Source organism: Lynx rufus, unplaced genomic scaffold (assembly GCF_022079265.1).
Source record: "Lynx rufus isolate CCGP_SWC_20201006 ecotype Redwood Valley unplaced genomic scaffold, mLynRuf1.p SCAF_2, whole genome shotgun sequence".
Classification (NCBI taxonomy): domain Eukaryota; kingdom Metazoa; phylum Chordata; class Mammalia; order Carnivora; family Felidae; genus Lynx; species Lynx rufus.
In genome coordinates this window covers 72,244,106-72,264,923 of record NW_025814834.1, presented here as the reverse complement: position 1 = coordinate 72,264,923, position 20,818 = coordinate 72,244,106, and the positions used below count along the sequence as shown (strand labels likewise).

General features: G+C 43.4%; 1 protein-coding gene across 1 annotated transcript in view; it reads right to left on the bottom strand.

The window, feature by feature from the left end:
- Window positions 1-18,567, bottom strand: part of PLA2R1 (phospholipase A2 receptor 1) — a 118,242-nt gene extending 99,675 nt beyond the window's left edge. Inside the window, exons 1-2 of the mRNA XM_047084413.1 lie at window positions 18,391-18,567; window positions 714-1,097 (exon numbers count right to left, since the gene is read on the bottom strand). Of these exons, the coding sequence (XP_046940369.1) occupies window positions 714-1,097; window positions 18,391-18,499 (493 nt within the window). The 5' untranslated portion in view covers window positions 18,500-18,567. The remainder of the gene's footprint in view (window positions 1-713; window positions 1,098-18,390) is intronic.
- Between the last annotated feature and the right edge of the window lie 2,251 nt (window positions 18,568-20,818).

The window sequence follows — 20,818 nt, the reverse complement described above, 5'->3', positions numbered from 1 at the left end:
AGAAACAGTCACTGCTCAATAAATATGTGATGGATGGATGAATGAATGAGGAAAGCTACAGAACAGAATCTAAGAGACAGGTTTGCAGTTTCAGAATTTATGCCATTTTATGTTTTTTTTTTCCCCCGCTTAACATGTCAAGTATTATAGAGCTATGGAGGATGAAAGTCCCCACTCCTGAAACCATTCTTCCCACCGCTTGACACTTGCCAATTGTTCCTGACAGTCGTGTGTGGTTTATCTTTCAATGCCTTGTATGTGACCATCACATGGATGCCAGGCAGGCATGAGGAGGCATTGAGGTGCTCCGTAGACATGCTCATACCTGGGGCTGAGTTTGTACAATAATAGAAACCGTGGCAGGGGAGGTTCTTCTATTCATCCTGACAAGTCTTTACTTCACAGACTTTATCTTCCACCTTTATTTTCTCTTTGTCTCCTATACTTGTTCTTTCGTCCCCTTTAAATTGAGTTATTTAAGTGTTTTCTCCTCTAAAACCTTTAAATTCTGAGTTTGCTTCATTAGCTGAATTTAGCAAGTTCATTCTAAGATTCCAATAATCCTTTTATGATAAGCAAGTAGCAACTAAAATGTATTTAGCAGAAGTCCCTTGAGGCTCTGGGTGCTGTCATATAATTTACAAATCTTTACTTAGGGATAATCTTTCTAAGTATGTGATTTCATAAGTACTTTCATTTAAATTATTTTTTACCTTTGTGCAGATATTCACAAATGCTTCCACCACCTGACATGTAGGAAATCCACTTATGAAGATATTTCCATGAGGCCACAAGCACGTTGTTGTGATTCACCTGGACTGTGTACTGGAGAGGGCCGGTGATCATGTTCCTGTTACAGCGCCATCTCAAGGAAACGTGAGTGGAATCACACTCATATATGCTTAGTAGCTGCTCTGGATTCGATAAATTCAGACCCAGGCAACCACTGCCTCCTATGTTAAAAAGGCGGTGGTTTGAAACCCACTTCCACAGCATGTGCTTGTTTGCTGGTTTGCAGTTCTCCAGGGTCAGTGCAGATTTGCCTGCTTGAATGCATTTCTTGAGGCTCTCACTCTGGATAACGAATATTCCTTTATCTGAAACAACAAAATAGGAAACGTGGCATGGAACTTTCATTTATCATTAACTAGTGTCATGAGGATCCTGGTGTGCATGTCTAAGATGTTGTATGTGACAATTTACAGCCATTTTGAACAGATCTGAGGTGATGGATGGATCCACCAGAAGGGCTTTATTTGCACAAAACAGAAGCGTTTCTTAGGAAATATAAATGGACTTGTTGGAACTAATGAGAAAGTGATCTAAGACCTCCATGGCCAGTAGCAAAGGCTGCCTATCAATCCACAGGGGAGAGGTACTATGGTGAAGGAGCTCACCACAACTGGCAAGAGAGCAAGGATTGGTAATAATACTCAGGGCTAAATGGGAGGGACATTGCATGCCCAGAGGTATGGTGATCTTTTGGTTTTCTTTAGACAAGCACCTGAATATTAGAAACATGGCAGCCAAATCAAGGGCCACTGAAATGAAAACTTCTACCATCAAATTGCTACAGAAAACCGAAAGGATAGAAGCAAAGTGTTGCTTTATGTCTTGATACAAGGTGTAAAGCTGGTGGGGAAGAAAAGCTTCTCCAATTTGCTCTCTGTGCTGAGTCCAGGTGGAGTAAAAAAGTGGGGACATTTGCTGTGGGGATGGCCTATTCACTAGAGAAGCCTTGTTAAGTGGTACCAGCAGCAAGTGGATGCCCAGGACCCCCGCTCGGGCCCCCCCCATCATGTGTATTTTCACATGGGAGGTACTGGAGCATCATGGCAGTGGCAAAACCACACAGGCCACAGGGAGATATGGAGAGAGTAGGCTTTTGTGATGCACCTCTGAACCTCCAACGCCCTGAAGATATTTGGGTGAATTTCCTGTGGAAAAACTGGAAGGGCCCAGCCAGGGAATGGGTATTAGCTACCTGCCTGCCATCTGACTACACCTCATCACTGGCCTGGAAGATACCTGTTATACAATTATGAACTTGTTCTCTCATAGGTTCTCTGAAGGTAGAAATCACGTCTACTTTCTTCAGTCTAAGCACAGAGTGTACTGAACATGTTTTAGAAGTTGAGTAAATGCTTGACGTTGATTAGATGTGCTAGCAGCTGTACAGGTCTGCCTGTGTAGGCAGGCAGGCCTAGGCTTCCTGAGTTACCCAGCTCAGAATGTCTGGTCAGGCCCAAGAGTTCTTTTATTCTCTCTTCTTGTAGTTTACCTCCTGTCCATTCTTTAAAAATCTGAAGGGACATTATCAATTTCCCTTTAAAATGACTGATTCAGGGCAAGTCGTGTCCTATGGCAGGGGTATAGAAGTGACAGGCAGAGGCCTTCTAGGGATTTGGAACAGCATGGAACAGGCTTCCTTGTGCATGGGGACAAGGGGAAAGTTCTTTTGTTTTTTTCCTAAGTTACTTAGGCTGAGAATTGATTTATAGCAACCAAAATCACTTAAGACATTGTTAAAAAAAAGATTGTCAATGTATTAATGAAAGCTATACCTCATTTAATAATTGATAACCTTACTTATAAGCATATATTTGAGGAGTTGAATCAGTTGTCAGAAAATTGCTTTGATCATCATATATCAGAGCAAAAGAGAAGGGAGTGTGTGTTTGGGTGGGGGAAGAGAATGAATGGTTTTAGGGAGATTTCATTTAGATCAGGAAATTTGTTTTCCTAATGAAGACCATGTCTGTATGGTTATTAGTAATAGTCATTCAAGATCAAATCTGCCCCTTGCCAATGTGATGTAGACTCTGATAATTAACCTTCTCTCCAACTCTTCTTTTCACCTTTTCATGCCTGGGTAGAACGTTAACCTTAATTTCTGTTGTAATCTCCTAATTACTTTCTAGCTAGCTCGGAGTTTCATTAATTTTTTACTAAAGGAAAATCATTTTACTATAACTGTTCTGTAGTTTAGCTTCTATCTCATTTACTTGTTCAAATATATCCACCTACTTACTGGCTAGACCTCAGCTCTCTGGGCCTCAGTTTATACACCTAAGATGGGTAGACAGCCTACCTGGCGAGTGGTTGAGGGCTCTCAAATCAGGCAGATCAGTCTGGAACTTTGGGCAAGTTTTTTAATCTCAGTAAGCCTCACCTTTCCTTTTTGAACTGGGAGCATGTGTGATACTGATCTCATAGGGATGTTAAGGGCATTCCATTAAGTAACCCATGCAAAGCACATCACACACCATTTTGGCATGGGAAGACTTCAGCAAGTTGTTAGTATTATTATTGTTACTATTATCCCTCTGGCTTCCTGATTCTTGGTCTGCAAATGCAACTGCAGATCTGGTTGAACACTGAAGAGTGCTAATATGAGCATCTCCCAAAGACTTCTATCATTAGCAGAAAAATGCATTTTACTCTAGCTTCTGTAGCACACAGTGTGTGTAGACTTTTTAGTGTTAAATGATCCTGAGATCACCTTTTATGGAGGAAAAATACTCTTCAAAATCAAGATAACAAAATATTTTTCTTGTTTGTTCAAATATACATGCAATCATGAATTAAGAGTCTCCATCTGTTCATCTTCCAAACTAGTATCTACCTGTAAAGTCTATACTGCAGTTCTCTTATAAGAAAGAGAAAAACACATAATGTTGACAAGCAGTGTATGGATAGGTAAATGGATGGTCTTTAAGTCAACATGGACATTATATATTACTAACATTTTGGATGAATAAATATTTTTAAATGTTCAAATTATTACATGTTAAGAGAAAAGGAGTGGTGTAATCAGAACTTCTGTAGTTACACTAGTGATCATAAAAATACCTTCCTGAAGCAGAAGATATTAGACACACCTCATCCCATGCTGTTCACTTTTGGAGTGTTATTATGTTTTCATGCCCAGCTGCCTTTAGAATGTAGCTTTGGAAAAGTTCCTCAGAATGTATCATAAACAAGTAGCTCTGGCTTACCAATAACAATAAATATGCCATCTCCAAAAGAATACTATGCCACACTAAGCTAAAAAATGACCCAATCCCATTTTCCCATTAAACTATAATAGAATCTGGTCCTGGCACCATTAATCTCCATAAATTCACTGAAGAGAAAACAATTGCCTTCAAATAAACTCTGAGGAGACCCAATACGGGTATCAATATTCTGATCATTATTATATGCATATATAGGCTGTCTGTAACAAACACATAATGTGAAAAAAAGCCACCAATCCTTAGTGTCTATAGTCAGGTTTTAAAAAGTATGAAAATCAAATGTGGGAGGAATCAAGATTGATTATATATGTCAAGGACATCAGTTCTGCTTGAACACTGATTAAGTGATTAATGAAGTACTGCCAGAATTACTAAATCTCTTTGCAGTAAAATGTTATTATACTTCCCTTCATAATTATAAGTTTAAGAGGGGAAAAAGGATTGATTTACTAGAAGTAACTTACAAGCTAATATTCATTCTTTTTTATTCCATGGAATAAAATCCATGGAAGACAGTTCTACTTTCTACTTCTGGGTTCCTCTGAGGAGGAGATCATTTTAGACCCACCCTTTGCCCCACAGGATAACATGTACTTTTCGAAGGAATGGGAGGAGAATGCTTCCTTGATCAAGTGTGGAATTTAAGTTTAAGGTAATCCTTTTTTGACTGCATATAGAAAATTACTTCATTCCACAAGCATTCATTGGGTGCTAGCCATGTGGTAGGCACTGTGTAGGGCACTAGAGATAGAGGGAGAAATTATTTGCCTAAGTATCTGTCCCTTAAAAGTATACCTATTTCTTCTGAAATCATGAGAATACTCCTAGTTAATGAAAAGAAGGAGGTTCCATCAGTGCCAAAGAAAACATTGTAACCACATTCAAGATAGCCCTGGGGCACCTAGATGGCTCAGTCAATTGAGCATCTGACTCTTGATTTCAGTTCAGGTCATGATCCCAGGGTCGTGGGATAGAGCTCTGTGTTGGGCTCCCCGCTGAGTGTGGAGCCTGCTAAAGATTCCCTCTGTCTCTCCCTCTGCCCCTCTCTCCCATTCGTGCTCTCTCTCTCTCTCAAATCAAAAAAAAAAAAAAAAAAAATAGCCCTTTAAAGCAAGTGGTGAAAAATAAGAACAAGAAAATAGCCCAGAATTCAGAATACTTGACTGGATCCTCAACTATTGTCATGTGTAAGGTGGGCATGACTCCTCAGTGTGATCAGATCATTCGGAGTGGGGAGAGTGTGTGTGTTTGCACACACTTGCCCCTTTTCCAGGGAGGAGACTGAGAACAACACCGGAAGGAATGAGGCCATTTGGAGGAGACTAAATGTTCTTATTTTATTTTATTTTATTTTATTTTATTTTATTTTATTTTATTTTATTTTAATTTAATTTTTGAGAGAGACATAACATGAGCAAGGGAGGGGCAGAGAGAGACACACACACACAGAATCTGAAGCAGGCTCCAGGTTCTGAGCTGTCAGCACAGAGCCCCATATGGGGCTCAAACCCACGAATGTGAGATCATGACCTGAGCTGAATTCGGACACTCAACCGACTGAGCCACTCAGCTCCCCCTGGAGGAGACTGACTTTATCCATAAACCCAGAATCATGAACTTTAAGGCTGGCTGGGACTGTAAGGGTTATTTAATCAAATCATTCTTTTACATTTTTTTCCAAATGTATTTTGTCTTAGAAGTTTAATATCCATATGCATAGTGAGGACCATATAGGTCTAGGTCTAGCTTTATTTACATACATTAATTTATAACCTATAAAGTAGAAAATAAACTGCTGCAGATTGTTGCCAAACAGTTTGAGGTAGAAGACTTAAAGTTTCAAACAAACATTTTTTTCAGTCCCTAGTATGGTATGTGTTAGGAAGCCTGCAGAAAAAAGGGTATAAATGTCATAGTGTTTGCCCTCAAGGAGTTGCTGTAATCCCTGGGAGTACATCATGAAATATATGGAAAGAACTATAACAATGTCAAGATATATTTTGACATCAGAGGTATAGAGGAGCACAATGACATGGAAGCCAGAGCTAGAAGGGATAGGTTTGGCCTATCAGAGAAATCTCTTTCAATCTCTCTCTCTCTCTCTCTCTCCCCCTCTCCCTCTCTCTATCTCTCTCAATTTCTCTCTCTCTCTCTCTCTCTCTGTCTCTGTCTCTATCTCTCTCTCTCTCTCTCTCTCACACACACACACACACACACACACACACACGCATTTTCATTCAGCAGTCATTTATTAGGGACGGAACATTTGTCACACACGGAGGTACCTTGGTGAACTGGCCAGACATGGTAACCTGTTCTCACTGCAGAGACAGAAAGTTCCAAATAGTGGAGGAGGTCTATAGATGCACAGCTGGTTAAGTGGGACAAAGGGGCAGAGCGAATGTCACCAAAGTTCAGAAGTGACAAAAATAATCAGCTCTAGGGTGATGAGAGCCTACCTATGTAAAAGACTTTGGTGGTTATAGAATATAAAGTTGGAAAGAGGTGGTTTGGGGTCATTTTATGAAGAACTTGAATTTTATTCAAAAATTTGTCTTTTATTCTTCAGATGAGAGGGAGCATTGGGAATAATAGAAAGCATGACTGAGGCTGTGGTGTAGATGAATTAGCATGGTGAATTATTCAGCAAAAACACTTATTGAGCATTTACTGTGTACCCAGCCTTGTTTCAGGTGCTAAGAATATAGGTGTGAGGCAAATGTCCAAATTCCTGGCCTGGAGGAATTCTCCTGTAGGTGGGATGAGACAGTCCATGAATGGAACCAGTGCACAATGTGGGGACTTTTGCTATGATCCAGCAAGGGGACCGAGGTGTCAATTCAGCTGGTTGTGGTGAGAAAGGAAAGGAGGGAGTAGTGAGACTCCAGTCACTATAAAACTAATTCAAGGAGGGAAGAAATGACAAGATTTGGCAATCGATGGAATGGGAGGATTCTGGAAAAGGTAGTTGCAATGACTTGTTTTCTAGCTCAGGTGTTCAGGTGGCTGGCAGAGGCCTGCCAATTTCTATGACACTATGAGGTTGGAGTCTACAGCCTGGGGCTACTATTATAATCTGATCTGTCTGTTTGAACGGTGCTGATTGAGGGTACCTGTAGGACATTTCTCTTGAGGCCCCCCCACTTCATTTTCAGCACCCCTTCCCGTGACCTCCACCTGCCTTGTGGTGCCCCTTTGGCTTTAGGCAGCTCTTAGAAATGGCTGAAGGTTTGAAGTAGTACGTGAATAAGGTAAGGTTTGAAGTGTTAAGACTTCATGAGGTTTCTGTACTTTTCACACAAAAACACTTGAAACAAACAATAAAACAACAATTCCTAAAATGAAGCTCTTTTTCTGGTGGATTTTAGGCAAGCAAAGGGCTTTCTGGTATTCGATAAAGCCCACCATGATAGCGGTCACCTAATCCAACTACACATAGAAAGTTGGTTTCAATGCTCCTCCATGTCAAGGGAACTGGAAGGAAAAGTTCACATACATGGTTCACATCAAGTGCAATGCTGACAACTAGCTATTGGGAAGCCACAGCTTGCCAAATGCAATCCAGTTTCAGTCTCCCACCCCATTTCCCTGGGTTTAAAGCTCTTCTGCTGTATCCACCCACACAGCTGGTGCCGGGCTCATGCACTCCCTGCCCGGTATCATCTCTTGAATCTGTTTAGTCCCTTTCTGTTCTGACAGTACAGCAGCCCCCCTCCTCCCTTATCTTCCATTTTGCTTTCCGCAGTTTCAATTTACCCAAGCTCAACCGTGCCCAGGCAACAGACGATCCTCCTTCTGAGGTATCAACAGAAGGTCACAGGTAGCCTAACACTGTGTTGTAATACCCACGACATTCACCTCATTTCATCTCATCACACGGGTTATTTTATCATCTCACATCATCACAAGAAGAAGGGTAAGTACAGTACAATGAGGTATTTTGAGAGAGAAACCACATTCACATAACTTTTATTATAGTTTATTATAATTGTTTTATTATTATTGTGGTTAATCTCTTACTGTGCCTAATTTATAAATTAAATTTTATCATAAATATGTATAGGGAAAACCATAATATATATAGGGTTTGGTACAATCTGCAGTTTCAGGCATCCATTGGGGGTCTCGGAGTGTATCCCCCGTGAATAAGAGGGGGCCTATTCTATTTCAGTTTGGACATGAAAGGGGTCCAGAAGGTAGTGGGGAGGGCATTTCTCCCCTGTAACCAATCTGAAGGTAAGCATCTTCTCTCTTGAGATGTATTGACCTTTCCCAGCTACACAAATATGGGTTTGTCCTGTCCAGTGAACAATGGATTCAGATCTGATTATGTTCCTTACTTAGATTACTCTGTAGCACGAAAGGATGTGGTAAGCAGCTGAATCCAGTCCTGTTCATGGCTGAATGGTGCAGAAAATCTGGATTCTTAATATGACTTTGCAAACCAATAAGCAAGGAATTTCTGATGCTTGCAGCATGTGCATTGTACTTGAAAAAAGAGTCCCAGAGAACAAAGTTAAAGGTGTGTCTGCCCTTCCTGGCTCTCTCTGCATGCACATTGCATTTTATCCCAAATCATCTGAGATTTGGTGTTTGTCTCTTAATCTGACAGCACCTAACAAAGCCTGTAGCTACCTCTCAATTGCCTTCTATTAATCAACCAAAAGGTAAAATGTATTTTAAAATATCGCCTTATCCTGTCTCGGAACTTCTGTCTCTTTCTCTGCCCTAGCACTGTCCTTGATTTTCAGCGTTCTTTATTTCTCCTGCAGCTTCTGAACCTGGATAATCACCACCTCCACAGGCCCATGGGATCCCACTTCCTAAATCTTTTTACTTGTCCTCTCCCCCTTTCTCTCTAATCTTCCCAAATCACCACTTCCCGTTCCATGGGGCACATAATACTCTTTCTCACATGCGGGAAACATGAAACTCTGCTAATCAGCTCCTCTGGCTTGCCTCCAGTTTTGTGGAGATTCAAATTGCCTGTTACCAACCCGTGTGAAGTGGATTAACCCTTTTAGATTGTCTTTGCCACTCCCTGCTTCCCCTGGTTCCCTCCTGCCCCTTCCTCTAACTGTAGCTGACCCTTACAGAAAAATCTCATCTCTTCTGAAGTTTTTCGCTGTATCTCTCTGTATGTTACCAATGAGTTTTTCAACTGAATTGAAAACATTTTTTTTCTTTTTAGCTTTTAGTCTATTCCTCCATCATTTTGTCTTTAACTCAAAAGTACCTAACAGACGTTGCTGGTATAAAAATCCTTATTCACAGCAGCTCTGTTATCATCTTATATACGGTGTTGAAAATATACCACCTCAGTAACTGGGGAGCCTCACTACAAAGAGCAAGTTAAGGCAAGACACAGTAAGAACATAGTTAAACTTTCCTCAAAAAATCCTGCATTTTGGGCACCTGGGTGGCTCAGTCGGTTAAGCATCCAACTTTGGCTCAGGTCATGATCTCCCGGTTTGTGAGTTTGAGCCCCACGTCGGGCTCTGTGCTGACAGCTCAGAGCCTGGAACCTGCTTCAGATTCTGTGTCTCCCCCTCTCTCTGACCCTCCCCATGCTCATGCTCTGTTTCTCTTGGTCTCTCAATAATAAATACATGTTAAAAAAAAAAAAAAAAAAAAAGGCCTGCATGTTGAAGCCCTGGGGATATGATTCAAAGACTAGGTCATCAGAACAAACAGAAACAGAAAACAACTCCACCAACAATCAAAACAACCCTGGAAATGATGTGGCATTACTGAATCAGAAGCATTTCCATCTTAGGTGCTTTAAGAATACACTCATTTAGGGAAAAAAAAATACATTTACTTAACTGGGAGACGGAAATTAACACAAAAACAAAAGGAACTTTTAATGGTAGATATACTGTTAGTCCCTGTACTCGTTTGCTAGGGCTGTGATAACAAAGTACCACAAACTGAGTGACTTAATAGAAATTTATTGGCTCATAGATTTGGAGGCTAGAAGTAAAAAATCAAAGTGTCAGCAGGAATGGCTCCCTCTGAGTCTGTGAAAGAAGGATCTGGTCCAAGCTCCCTCCGTCTTATAGATGGGTGTCTTCTCCCTGTGCCTCTTCATATCATCTACTCTCTGGGCATATTTCTGTGTCCCAATTTCCCCTTCTTATGAGGTTACCAGTCATATTAAATTAGGGTCTACTCTAATCACCTCATTTTAACTTAATTACCTCCGTAAAGGCCCTGTCTGCAAATAATGTCTCATTCTGAGGTAATGGGGGTTAGGACTTCAACATACAAATTTTCAAAATATACAATTAAAACCATAGTAGTCCCCATGCTTCTGATTCAGGCTGACTACCTACTTTGCAGGGCCAAGAATAAAATAACAATGTGGGGCCTTGCCTGGGGCAAGGAAGTCAAGTCAATCTCCACTTCCCATGAGTTCAGGAGGGATTGCAACATCTGTGCCAGAAAGTGCTGGAATCACACTCAGTCCTTGGACTGGGAATAGATGACAGGCTCCCCACTCAGTCCTCGCCGGGTGCTGTCAGCCCAGTGGGGACAGCTGCTGCCTTGCCCTTCCCTGAGATGATACTGGCTGTTCACTACCAATCCCTGGGCCTCCTGTCACCCAAACACAATCTGGTTGGCACAGTGGGTGGAGGGTAGGAGTGTGCAGGCAGCTTAGAACCCATCCAGGGGATCTAGGGAGGTGACACAGGTGGAACTGAGCCTAAGCTGAGGCTTCTAGCTTCTGGCTCATGGTCTACTGTCCCATGAGACTTCAGGCCCAAAGCACAAATTCAAAGGTTAAAATTATTAAGAATTCCAAGACCCAAAGCCACAGAACATTGAACTCCAAGTATGTTGCCCTGCTGAACATGGGGCTCTGTGTCTTCACTGGGCTATGAAGCCCACCCTGTTCTTACTTGAACAACGCTGACACCATGGGGGAAAGACTTTGGCAAACTACAGAGCATTTCTTTTAGGGTAGAACTGCTTGAAGCTAAAGTGCCATCTGTACAATGGGTGTAATAATAGCACTGGCTTCATAGGATTCTGATAAGGATTACCGCAGTCACTATGATCACTTTCTAAATGCTAAGAAAAGCAAAGCAAATCTTGACGTTGAGCATGGATAGTGCCAAATAAGACAATGTTGTCAGTTAGATAACCACTTTGAATTTCCTCTTTATGTTTTCATAATTAAAAGGAAGTTCTCAAGAACAGAATGCCAAAAGCCAGAAATAGTAAAACATTTTTACTAGCATATTTCTTGTTTTGTGTGTGTGTGTGTGTGTGTGTGTGTGTGTGTTTAGTTTATTACCTGGGAGGCTGAATATGTTTTTAGGTGAATCATTTACTTTTTTTTTTCCTAATTAAGTTTTCATTTAAATTCCAGTTAGTTAACATACTGTGTAATATTAGTTTCTGGTGTACAACTTAGTGATTCGATACTTTTTTCAACACCCAGTGCTCATCACAACATGGGCCCTGCTGAATCCTCATCACCTACTTCACCCATACCCCCACCCGCCTCCTCTCTAGTAACCATCAGTTTGTACTCTATAATTAAGAATCTGTTTCTTGCCTCTCTCTCTCTTTCCCCCTGTGCTTATTTGTTTTGTTCCTTAAATTCTACATATGAATGAAATCATACAGTATTTGTCTTTCTCTGACTCACTTATTTCGCTTTGCATGCTAACATATTTCTTTGGAACTGTGGTAGCCTGAAAAGTATCATAAATTTAAAAATCACGTAGCCACACATGAAAGCAGAAACTTCTTGTTTGTTTTGTTTAGCTCTGTATCACAGACTGAATTTACAGAAATTTTAATAATATTTCTCCATTTTTCTTGAATAGCTTTATAAAATATTTTCCCTAAATTACTTAATACAGTATTTATAAGGCATTCATTCTTTTGTTTCTTTTATGAACTGTATGTCCTTTAACTCTGAATAATTAAAGAAATATAATTTATGTTCCTAGCTTTGTATTGGAACATCTCCTAAAAGGCTTTCAAAGATAATTTCTTCTTCTTCTTTTTTTAATGTTTATTTATTTATTTCTGAAAGAGAGAGAGAGAGAGAGAGCATACACAAGGGAGGGGCAGAAAGAGAGGGAGAGACCGACTCCCAAGCAGGCTGCACTCTGTCAGCATATAGCCTGACTCAGGGTTCAAACTCACAAACTGTGAGATCATGACCTGAGCAAAAATCAAGAGTCAAGTCGGACACTTAAACTGACTGAGCCACCCAGGTGCCTCAAGGATAATTTCTAAAAGAAAATGGAGGCAAGCATCTATAAATGTCTCAACTATATTACTTTGATAGATCATATGAAGATTCATTGCATAGGGATGAGTTTAGAAGAGGCAAAACAAAGGAATCATTTCTTCAGAAAACTGGATATAAATAAGCAAATTGTTAGATAAAAGAAGGGGAAATGAGGAGATATCTGAGCTCTCCACAACTCAACTGTTCTGGTCATTGGCTTGGAACTTGCATTGTGTGATATCAGTTACTGTGAAACCAAGAATGGGAAGAGGTTGTTAGAAGCTTACTGAGAAAAAGTAAAGCACCAGGAAAACTGGAAGTCTATGCTGACTCTCAAAGACTAGTAAGGAAAACAGTCAGTCAGAGAAGCTAGAATGAGAAAAGTATGAAGTGGAAAAGATTCTGAGAGAAGACAGTGAAGATGGGTAAACAGAGTCAGAGGGTTGGAGTGACTGATGGCTGGGAAGGACAGCTAAACCAGTATCTGATCAGGCTTTTATGTAAATTCCAAATCTCCAGATTAGGAGAATGGCTCATTGCCCAGGGGTGTAGGAATTGCCTAGAACATTTGCCTAGAATAGTTGGGTAATAGTAAGGGTAATAGTAAGGGTATTAGTACCTACCTCACTATGGTGAAGGTTCAGTGTGTTAATGTATGTAAAATAGCACACAGTAGTCACTCTCCAAATGTAAGATACTATTAGGAGTTGTCAAGGGGGCCATTGTTACCTTTGTATCAGAAATTAAAGCTATGGGGGAAATCTCAGGGTCACAGTGTCTCCCCACTGCTGTCTCTAGGTGGTGGCTCTTCTCATCATCCTCTTTCAGAAGCCTCTCTCACATGGCACTCCATCTTCCCTTCCTCAACACCAGGGTGCACCCCCTGAATCTCTTCCTTGCATTTGCTATGACTTTGATGCCAGTGGGCTCCCCGTTGTCCTCTCCACCTCAATGCATTTAATTTACATACAGATGCTCCAACACTCTGACCCAGTGTTTTCTCCACAGATCATGGCTCATTAATGGGTCATGATATCAACGTAGTGTGTCATAACCCACATTACAAAATGAAATGGAATGGAACTGAGTAGATGAGTAGCAGCACGTTGTATTAGGTAATGGTATTTTTTTTTAATTAAACTTTTGTTTCAGACACATATGTCTGTACTGCCATGGATGCTGGGTTCCTCAACTTCCTCTGCTCCAAGAACCTTCTCTCACCTGTTCTCCACTTTAGCGACTGCTCCTACAACCACACCATGGACCTGGTCATACCAAGAATGGATCCATCTCCAAAACTTGTTATTCCCATTGTATAACCACTGCCCCTCCTATTCTTCCATTTCTCTCGTGTCTTTTGCTAAGCTTATGAATTTTATTTTTCTTCCTTTTTAGCCTGTATTTCTTGAACCCAAACTTTTTCATCCTCAGCATTCTTGCTGCCACTGGCTTAGCTCAGGTCATCAATGTCTTCCTTCATGGGCAATCACTTTAACCTCTCAGATGGTGTCTCTGCTACCCTCCAGAATTACCCTCTTCAAGTCCCAAACTGACCATGGCATTCCTAAACATAAAAGTGTGACCTGATTCCCTTTGTCCAGACTCATGAGACTCTTCTCAGCAGAGAATTTACTCAACCAACTCACCCAACCAGAATTTATTTTCTTTCAGCAGAGTGCCTCTAACCAAACTCTTCATTTCCTCATCTCTTGCATGCATCCATTTAAATTTTTTTTTTTAACGTTTATTTATTTTTGAGACAGAGAGACAGAGCATGAACAGGGGAGGGGCAGAGAGAGAGGGAGACACAGAATCTGAAACAGGCTCTAGGCTCTGAGCTGTCAGCACAGAGCCTGACGCGGGGCTCGAACTCACGGACCGTGAGATCATGACCTGAGCCGAAGTCGGCCGCTTAACCGACTGAGCCACCCAGGTGCCCTCTTGCATGCATCCAAATACAGATATGTCACAGCTTCTTGTCCTGCTACACACCTATTCTGGGGATCTGCTCCATCCACAGCCCTTGAAGGGCAGATCCCTGTGTGCATCTCACACCACTATCACATCCTACTAGCCATGGGAAGGCCTCTAATTCAAGAGCAGAACACAGGGACTGGCCAGCATGCTATGATGAATGTGGCCAGATTCCTCTCCTAGAAAATTAGGCAACTCTTCCAAAAAAGCTGTGGGAACTATACGTGAAAGGTCCTGCAGGTTGAAGCAGAAGAAAATAGTCCACAGAAAGAGAACCAAACAGGACAAGCAGCTCCTGGGAGAGAAACCGAGAAAGTAGTTGCTTCATTTCAGTGGTCAGTTCTCAGTTGCCAGAGGCCTGAGCCTCACACTTGCCTGAGTGACCTTCAGTGGGCCCTTTTTCCTCCATCCAAAAAAGCTCAAGAAAGAACTTTTAGCTTACTGCCTTTGCACACATTCTGTACTTTTCTCCAGAATGCTCTATCTCCTTTTTCCCATGTGGCAACTACCTACTTATCCTTTAGGAAAATAAATGCCCTGTTGTGAGTCTGCAGCTCCTCAAGCCAGTCCCTTCGCTGTATCCCTTTAGAATTTTGCTCCTTCCTTATTATTTTAACATCTACTGCACTGTTTTATAATTGTTTGTGTTTCTGTATCTGTCTCTGGACTCTCAGCCTCTTGGGGACATATCCTACTCATATTTTTATCTCCCCAGTCTGGAGGTGAGTAGCAGATTCCATTGGTTCCCTACCCACACCGCCTACCCTGACATTGCTCCATGCAGGCCAAAGACCAGGAGATTAGTCCCCCAGGAAGGACCTTCCATTAGTAAGGAGTGGAGGGTTGAGGAGAAATACCTCGGTTTCCTTCCCCTCACTGGGTCCACTGCATTCACCACAGTCACTCAGAAGGACTCCTGTGAAATCGAGCCCCAGTTGCCTATAATGATTTTCTTCCCTTCCCTGTCTCACTTCCTCACTCCTTCATCATGTCTTCTACAATCACCTCCCAAATAAACTACTTACATTGAGATAAATACATGCTTCAGGTATTGCTTCCAGGTGAACCCAAACCAGGAAGGGAGATAAAGCATACAGTGCTTGACAAATAGTGAATGAGCAGGTGAAGCCTTCAGCACCTTACCCCTCTTCCTGTTGGCACAGGATTTCAAGAGTTGACCCTACCCCTCTATCCCAGTTCCCATCCTTCTTCCAAATAGGCCCCATGGTCATGAACTTTGACCTCAGGCTCAACAGCACCCCCACTTCCCCTGGTCACCGGTCATTCAGAATAGCCTACCCTGACCGTCCTCAAGGACTAACACAGCTGTGGGCCCCCTCCAGTCCTTGGGAAGATAAGTGCTGCCAACGAAACTCTCCTATTATTAGGTTGGTTGGGGCCATTTCACATAATTTTCAGCTCTCGACATAGCTTTAAAATTCTTTTATTGCCCCCATTCATTTCCTTTAGCAACCTCTACAGAGACTATGTCCACCTTTCCCCAGAGTGCCTACTCCCTTCTTCATTCTCCCACCTGCCCTCCCAGTATTGGGGGTACTTGAGTGAATGAAGTTACCAAGTCACAGCACTTACTAGAAGAGCTCAGATTCTAGAACCACAGTGAAGCCCCTGTTACAGCCAACACAGACATGCCAAGTACAGTGCCATGTGCAGGGCAGTATATAATTGTTAAAGGACTATCAACCTGTCAAAGTAGTCTGGATTGGCCAGAGGATGATGGTGTTGTGGTGATATTGAAAGCAAAGGAAAACACTTGAGTGAGTACTATTATTACCTCCATTTTTGTATATGAGGAAACTGAGGCACAGAGAGGTTAAGTAATTTGCCCAAGGTGACAATGGTACAGACAGGATTTGGACCCATACCGTTTGGCATAGAGACCATGAACTTAACTATTATATGACACTATATCTACTGATTTTTGAACACAAAGTTCTTGATAAATGATTGAAAAGTCAATACAATAGCCTCCCAAGGCTGAGATGCTTATAATACATATCAGATCAACCAGTAATACATATTAAACAACTCAGATGAAAAAGTACTACATGTACAATCTGCCTTGCATTATTACATACCCCTTATTAGTGAATATAAAACTGAAATGCATGCATATTTCTCCTGGCTGCTTTGTGGATACCAATCATAGCTAGAAGTAGTCAGTGTGGTTGGTGCACGTGTGGAACACAACAGTAAACCGAGGCACCTCCAAAACATGATTTAAAACATGGTGTAAAAGCTTCCACATCTGAAAAATGGAAAGCTGGAGTAGACAATGTCTCAGGTCCCTTCCAATGCTAAAAATTTTGTTTTTCCATCTTTGTATAAACAGGAAACACTTGATTTCAAACCGATCCCGATTATACTTGAAATGTCACTGATGTGGGGGATTGAAGTCAGGGAGGGGAACCTGTGCAAGGTTTGGTACATTCATTGCCACACAGTCTCCAAGACCCACATTCCATGAACACCAGTAGCAGCGTTTTCATATCTGAAGAATCTCTCTGCCAACTATGTCAAAGGCCTTCAGATATGCAAACTGTCACTTGGAGTGTCCAGGAGGTAGCAGATAGTTTTAACTTCAGAGTGTCCTTGACCACTAAAAAGAAGGCGCTGATTAGAAACTATCTCAGGCCAGGATTTGGCGCTGCTACATATAGTAGGGATTAGCTCATTAGTGCTAACGCTGGCTCAGAGGATCACCACTGCATTTTCTCTGTGTGGCTTGAGTCCAGCTTCTGTCCTATGGGCTACTGCCCTGTTCTAGATACCTATCATTAGGCACATTTTAAACGTAAAGTAATAAGCACTGTATGGTAAACTCTTCGTGGAGGTGGGTCATACCTGGGGTCAGATGTACATCCACAGGACCATTTCTTTTGAACTTCCCAAGAGGGTTAAGAGGTCTCTGATCTTTGGCCATTTTAGAATAAGAATTACTCAATCTGTCCCAGATAAAGCCTTGTGGGAGTACGAGAGAATACAGTCCAGGTGAGATTATCTCAAAAACATATGCAAAGTATGTTGAGAAAGAAAAAAAACAAAACACAGGCATTGACCACACCTTGTTTTATCTCCTTTCCAAACTTATTGCCAAAGGCAGAGAGGATGGAGGCTGTCTGGAGGCTTCTCCTGGTTTATTTATCGCCCTGCCTGCCTCCTTTCACACAGGGGCTTCCACTTTTGGATGCTAGTTTCCCTCTGCCTCAGAAGCACCCATGCAGTTATTCTCCAGAGTAGGCCTCCTGCAGGACAACCTCTCCTCATGACTCTTTACACATCTTTTATGAGTCGTATGTGTATTAGGTGCTGAATAAATGTTTGGTGAATTGATCCAGTGTGCACTTGTGCTGGCGGGGCGGTGGGGGGGGTGGTGACTTTGAAGGAACTCTGGCTCACTGGCACACCAAATGCCTTACAAACTATCTCATTTAATCCTTGGTGGTCCTCTGGATATCACAGACCCCATTTCTCTGATGAGAGGAACTGAGAAGCCAAGAGGGTTATTTGCTCAGCTTACACGGTCCATGGGGGCTACAGAGGCTCCACTTCCCCATTTGGTCTGCAAGGTATTAATAGAAAAGACTTTAGTATTCTTTTCCCCAGACGCAGAGGGGTAGAGGCCTTGGCTTAGGGCCACTGGGCAAGTGGTGGCACACATCCAGAAAGCTTGCTTTGGGAGGGGATGAAATGAGACATCTTTCTGCCATCATTTATCTGAGAGGTGATCCTTCCAAATAAACAACTCTCGGAGACTACATTTTGAAACATCTGCTACCCCTCTGTGCCCGGCCTGTCCCGGGCCAGAGCGGAGTCAAGTTTTGCCTGAGAGCCCAGGCCAGGCCCCTCGCCTTGCCGCCCGCTAACGCCAGGAGGATGCGGGGGCTAGAGGAGCTGGGGTGTGGGGCGGCGAGAGTGGGGTGCAAAGCCCGTCCGGCTGCAGGACTGGCCCATCCACACTGCTTTCTCGGGACTACCGAGACGCGGCTACCGTGTAAATCCGGCCGCCTTAGCTCCTTAGCAGCTCACGCCTCCCTGCCCCCAGCTTCACCCCTCCCTCCCCTGCCTTAACCACCCCACCCCCCGATGTGCCGATCTGGTCCCACCGGCCCTGGGGACACTCACCCTGCCACTCGAGGACCGGGTCGGGGGTAAGTGCAGTCGCCGCGCCCTCGGTGAAGCTCCGTGGCGCCCCCAGCAGAAGCAGCAGCGGCAGCGACCGCAGCAACAGCATCCCTAACCACTGGACTCGCCGGGCTCCCGGGGTGACGGTCGCGGCGGCCAGCTCCACAGCGGGAGCGCGGGGATGCGGCGCTGGGGGCGGGACCGCAACCCCCACCCCCCAAGTGCTCCACCCCTCAGGGGGCCTCGCTGTCCCTGCGTCCCGGCGACCCACTCAGTCGCCCCTGCCGCGACCGTATGCGGGAGCTCGGGGCTCTGGGCCGGAGACAGGGAAGTTGAGGAGGTTTTCCCCGCCCTACCCACTCGGGCTAGGGCAAGGAGGAGGAAGAGGAGGTGGACCATCTGCCCATCCCAGAAATTCCTGCCTTTGGGGTGGGGAGAGAGGAGGGGTGAGGCTACCCCGTGCACGCTCCTCCTGCTTCCAGCAGCCTCTCTCTTTCCTGGGGGAGGCCGAATAGGAGTTGGGGGTGAGCAGTTGAGAATCCCTGGGACAGGAAGTCTGACATCTGGGTTTGCAAACCACCCGGATTCTGGTAAACACCACGGGGTTTGGCAGCTAGCAGCTTAGAATAAATCGAGCTGTGAACCCAGGCGCTTTGGGAGCACGCTGGACCTCCTCTCCTCTGGAATGTTAACCATTGGAGGTCTCTGGGGTGCGCCCGGCTCTTCCCTCCAAGTACCCCAAGGTTCTTCCATTGTTGAGCTCCTTTCCTTTTTAAAATGCCACCCCCCACTTTCCTTCTCCTTGGATCCCCTAGCCCAGCAAAATAGCTGGGTTATCCCACTTTATAGCTGAGAAAAACCGTCGGGAAAGGCAAAATTATTTGCTCTAGGTCACCCCTTAATCTAGCTAAATTAGTAAGTAGGAAAAGCCTAGAATGTAGTTCTTCTAACTGTAGTCTTTCAAATAACCAGCAGAACACTAGAAACATTTAATATCCGTGAGAACAAGCTAACGTAAGATGGTTCCTAAATAGGACCTTGACCTTCCTCATTAAAAAATAAGAAGGGGAGGGGGGTGGGAGGGAGCTTAAAAAAAAAAAAAAAAAAAAAGGAAGGTGGTGGGATCTTGGAGGTCCTTTCTCAGCTGTCTATTGACAAAGACCAAACCAATATTTCTGAGTAACGGTGTCTGCTATAGACTGAATTGTATCCCCCTCCCCCAGTTCATATGTTGAAGCCCCACATCTCAATGCGATTGTATTTGGAGATAGGGCTTTTAAGAGTTAATTAAGTTTAATGAGGTCTTAAGGGTGGGGTCCTAGATAGGATCAGTGGTCTTAGAAGAAGAGGGAGCCATCTCTCCACCTGTAGTGACGTAGGAAAGGCCACTTGAGGACACAGCAAGAATGTAACCATGTGCAAGCTAGGAAGAGAATCCTCACCAAAAAAATGAAATTTTGGACCTTGATCTTGGACTTTCTAGCCCCCAGAACTGTGAGAAATAAGTATCTCTTGTTTAAACCACCCAGTCTATGACGCAACTTTTGTTCTTGTGGCGCAACTAGACTAATAAACTGTTTTAGCCTGGTTCCCCAGAAAGCAGAACCTGGGATGAGATCCCTGGCAGGAAATGGGATTAAAGACCAGAGTGAAATAGGAAACTGCGGTAGCAACATGTGTTCAGTCCTGCAGGAACCTCAGAAGGTCTCCAATCTGTTTGTCCTGGGGAAAAGAAGAAAGCATTTATCTGTAGGCTCACCGTTCCCTCTGGTTGTGGTGATTCTGGGGTTATTAATTCCCCTGCACAGTTCCTTGGCAGTGGTGAGCTTTAAGCACAGTCCTATGCTGAGGCATCTAAGAGGCCCAGGGGCGGGCAGCAGCAGGTGCATGGCATGGCTAGAGGTGAGGCGCTGTCAGATTGCCCCACAAGGAACCTGGAGGAAGCCTGGGCAGGGCTGGCTGCTGCAGAGGCAGTTGGGGTGAGGTGAGGCTGAGAGAATGTGAGAGGTTCCAATGTGTGTACTGAATCAATAGCATATCATTATATGTAAAAGTTAGCATCTCTGCCTGAAAACATGCAGAAAAGGGATGCTTTCAGCATACTGACTATAGAGACTTTTATCATGAAGTATTTCTTCTGTGGCCTCAGGACTACATTGTGTGCTATGGGAATATCTCCAAAGTAGATGATTCAGGCCTGAGTGGGCTGGCATCTCCTGCAGCAGTCAAGTGCAATCCACATGCATAATCAGGTATCAAAGTGCAACACCGATGTCAATCTTTGGTGAAGGGCAGTGCAGGGAGATTAAACGGAAGAGAGACCAGGAGGAGCTAGAGCGATTGTACAGGGTTTGATGTATTCACATAGGGTGGAGCAAGAGGCTGTGCCAGGACTGAAAGAAGTAATGAGAGAACATACAAAGGTTTG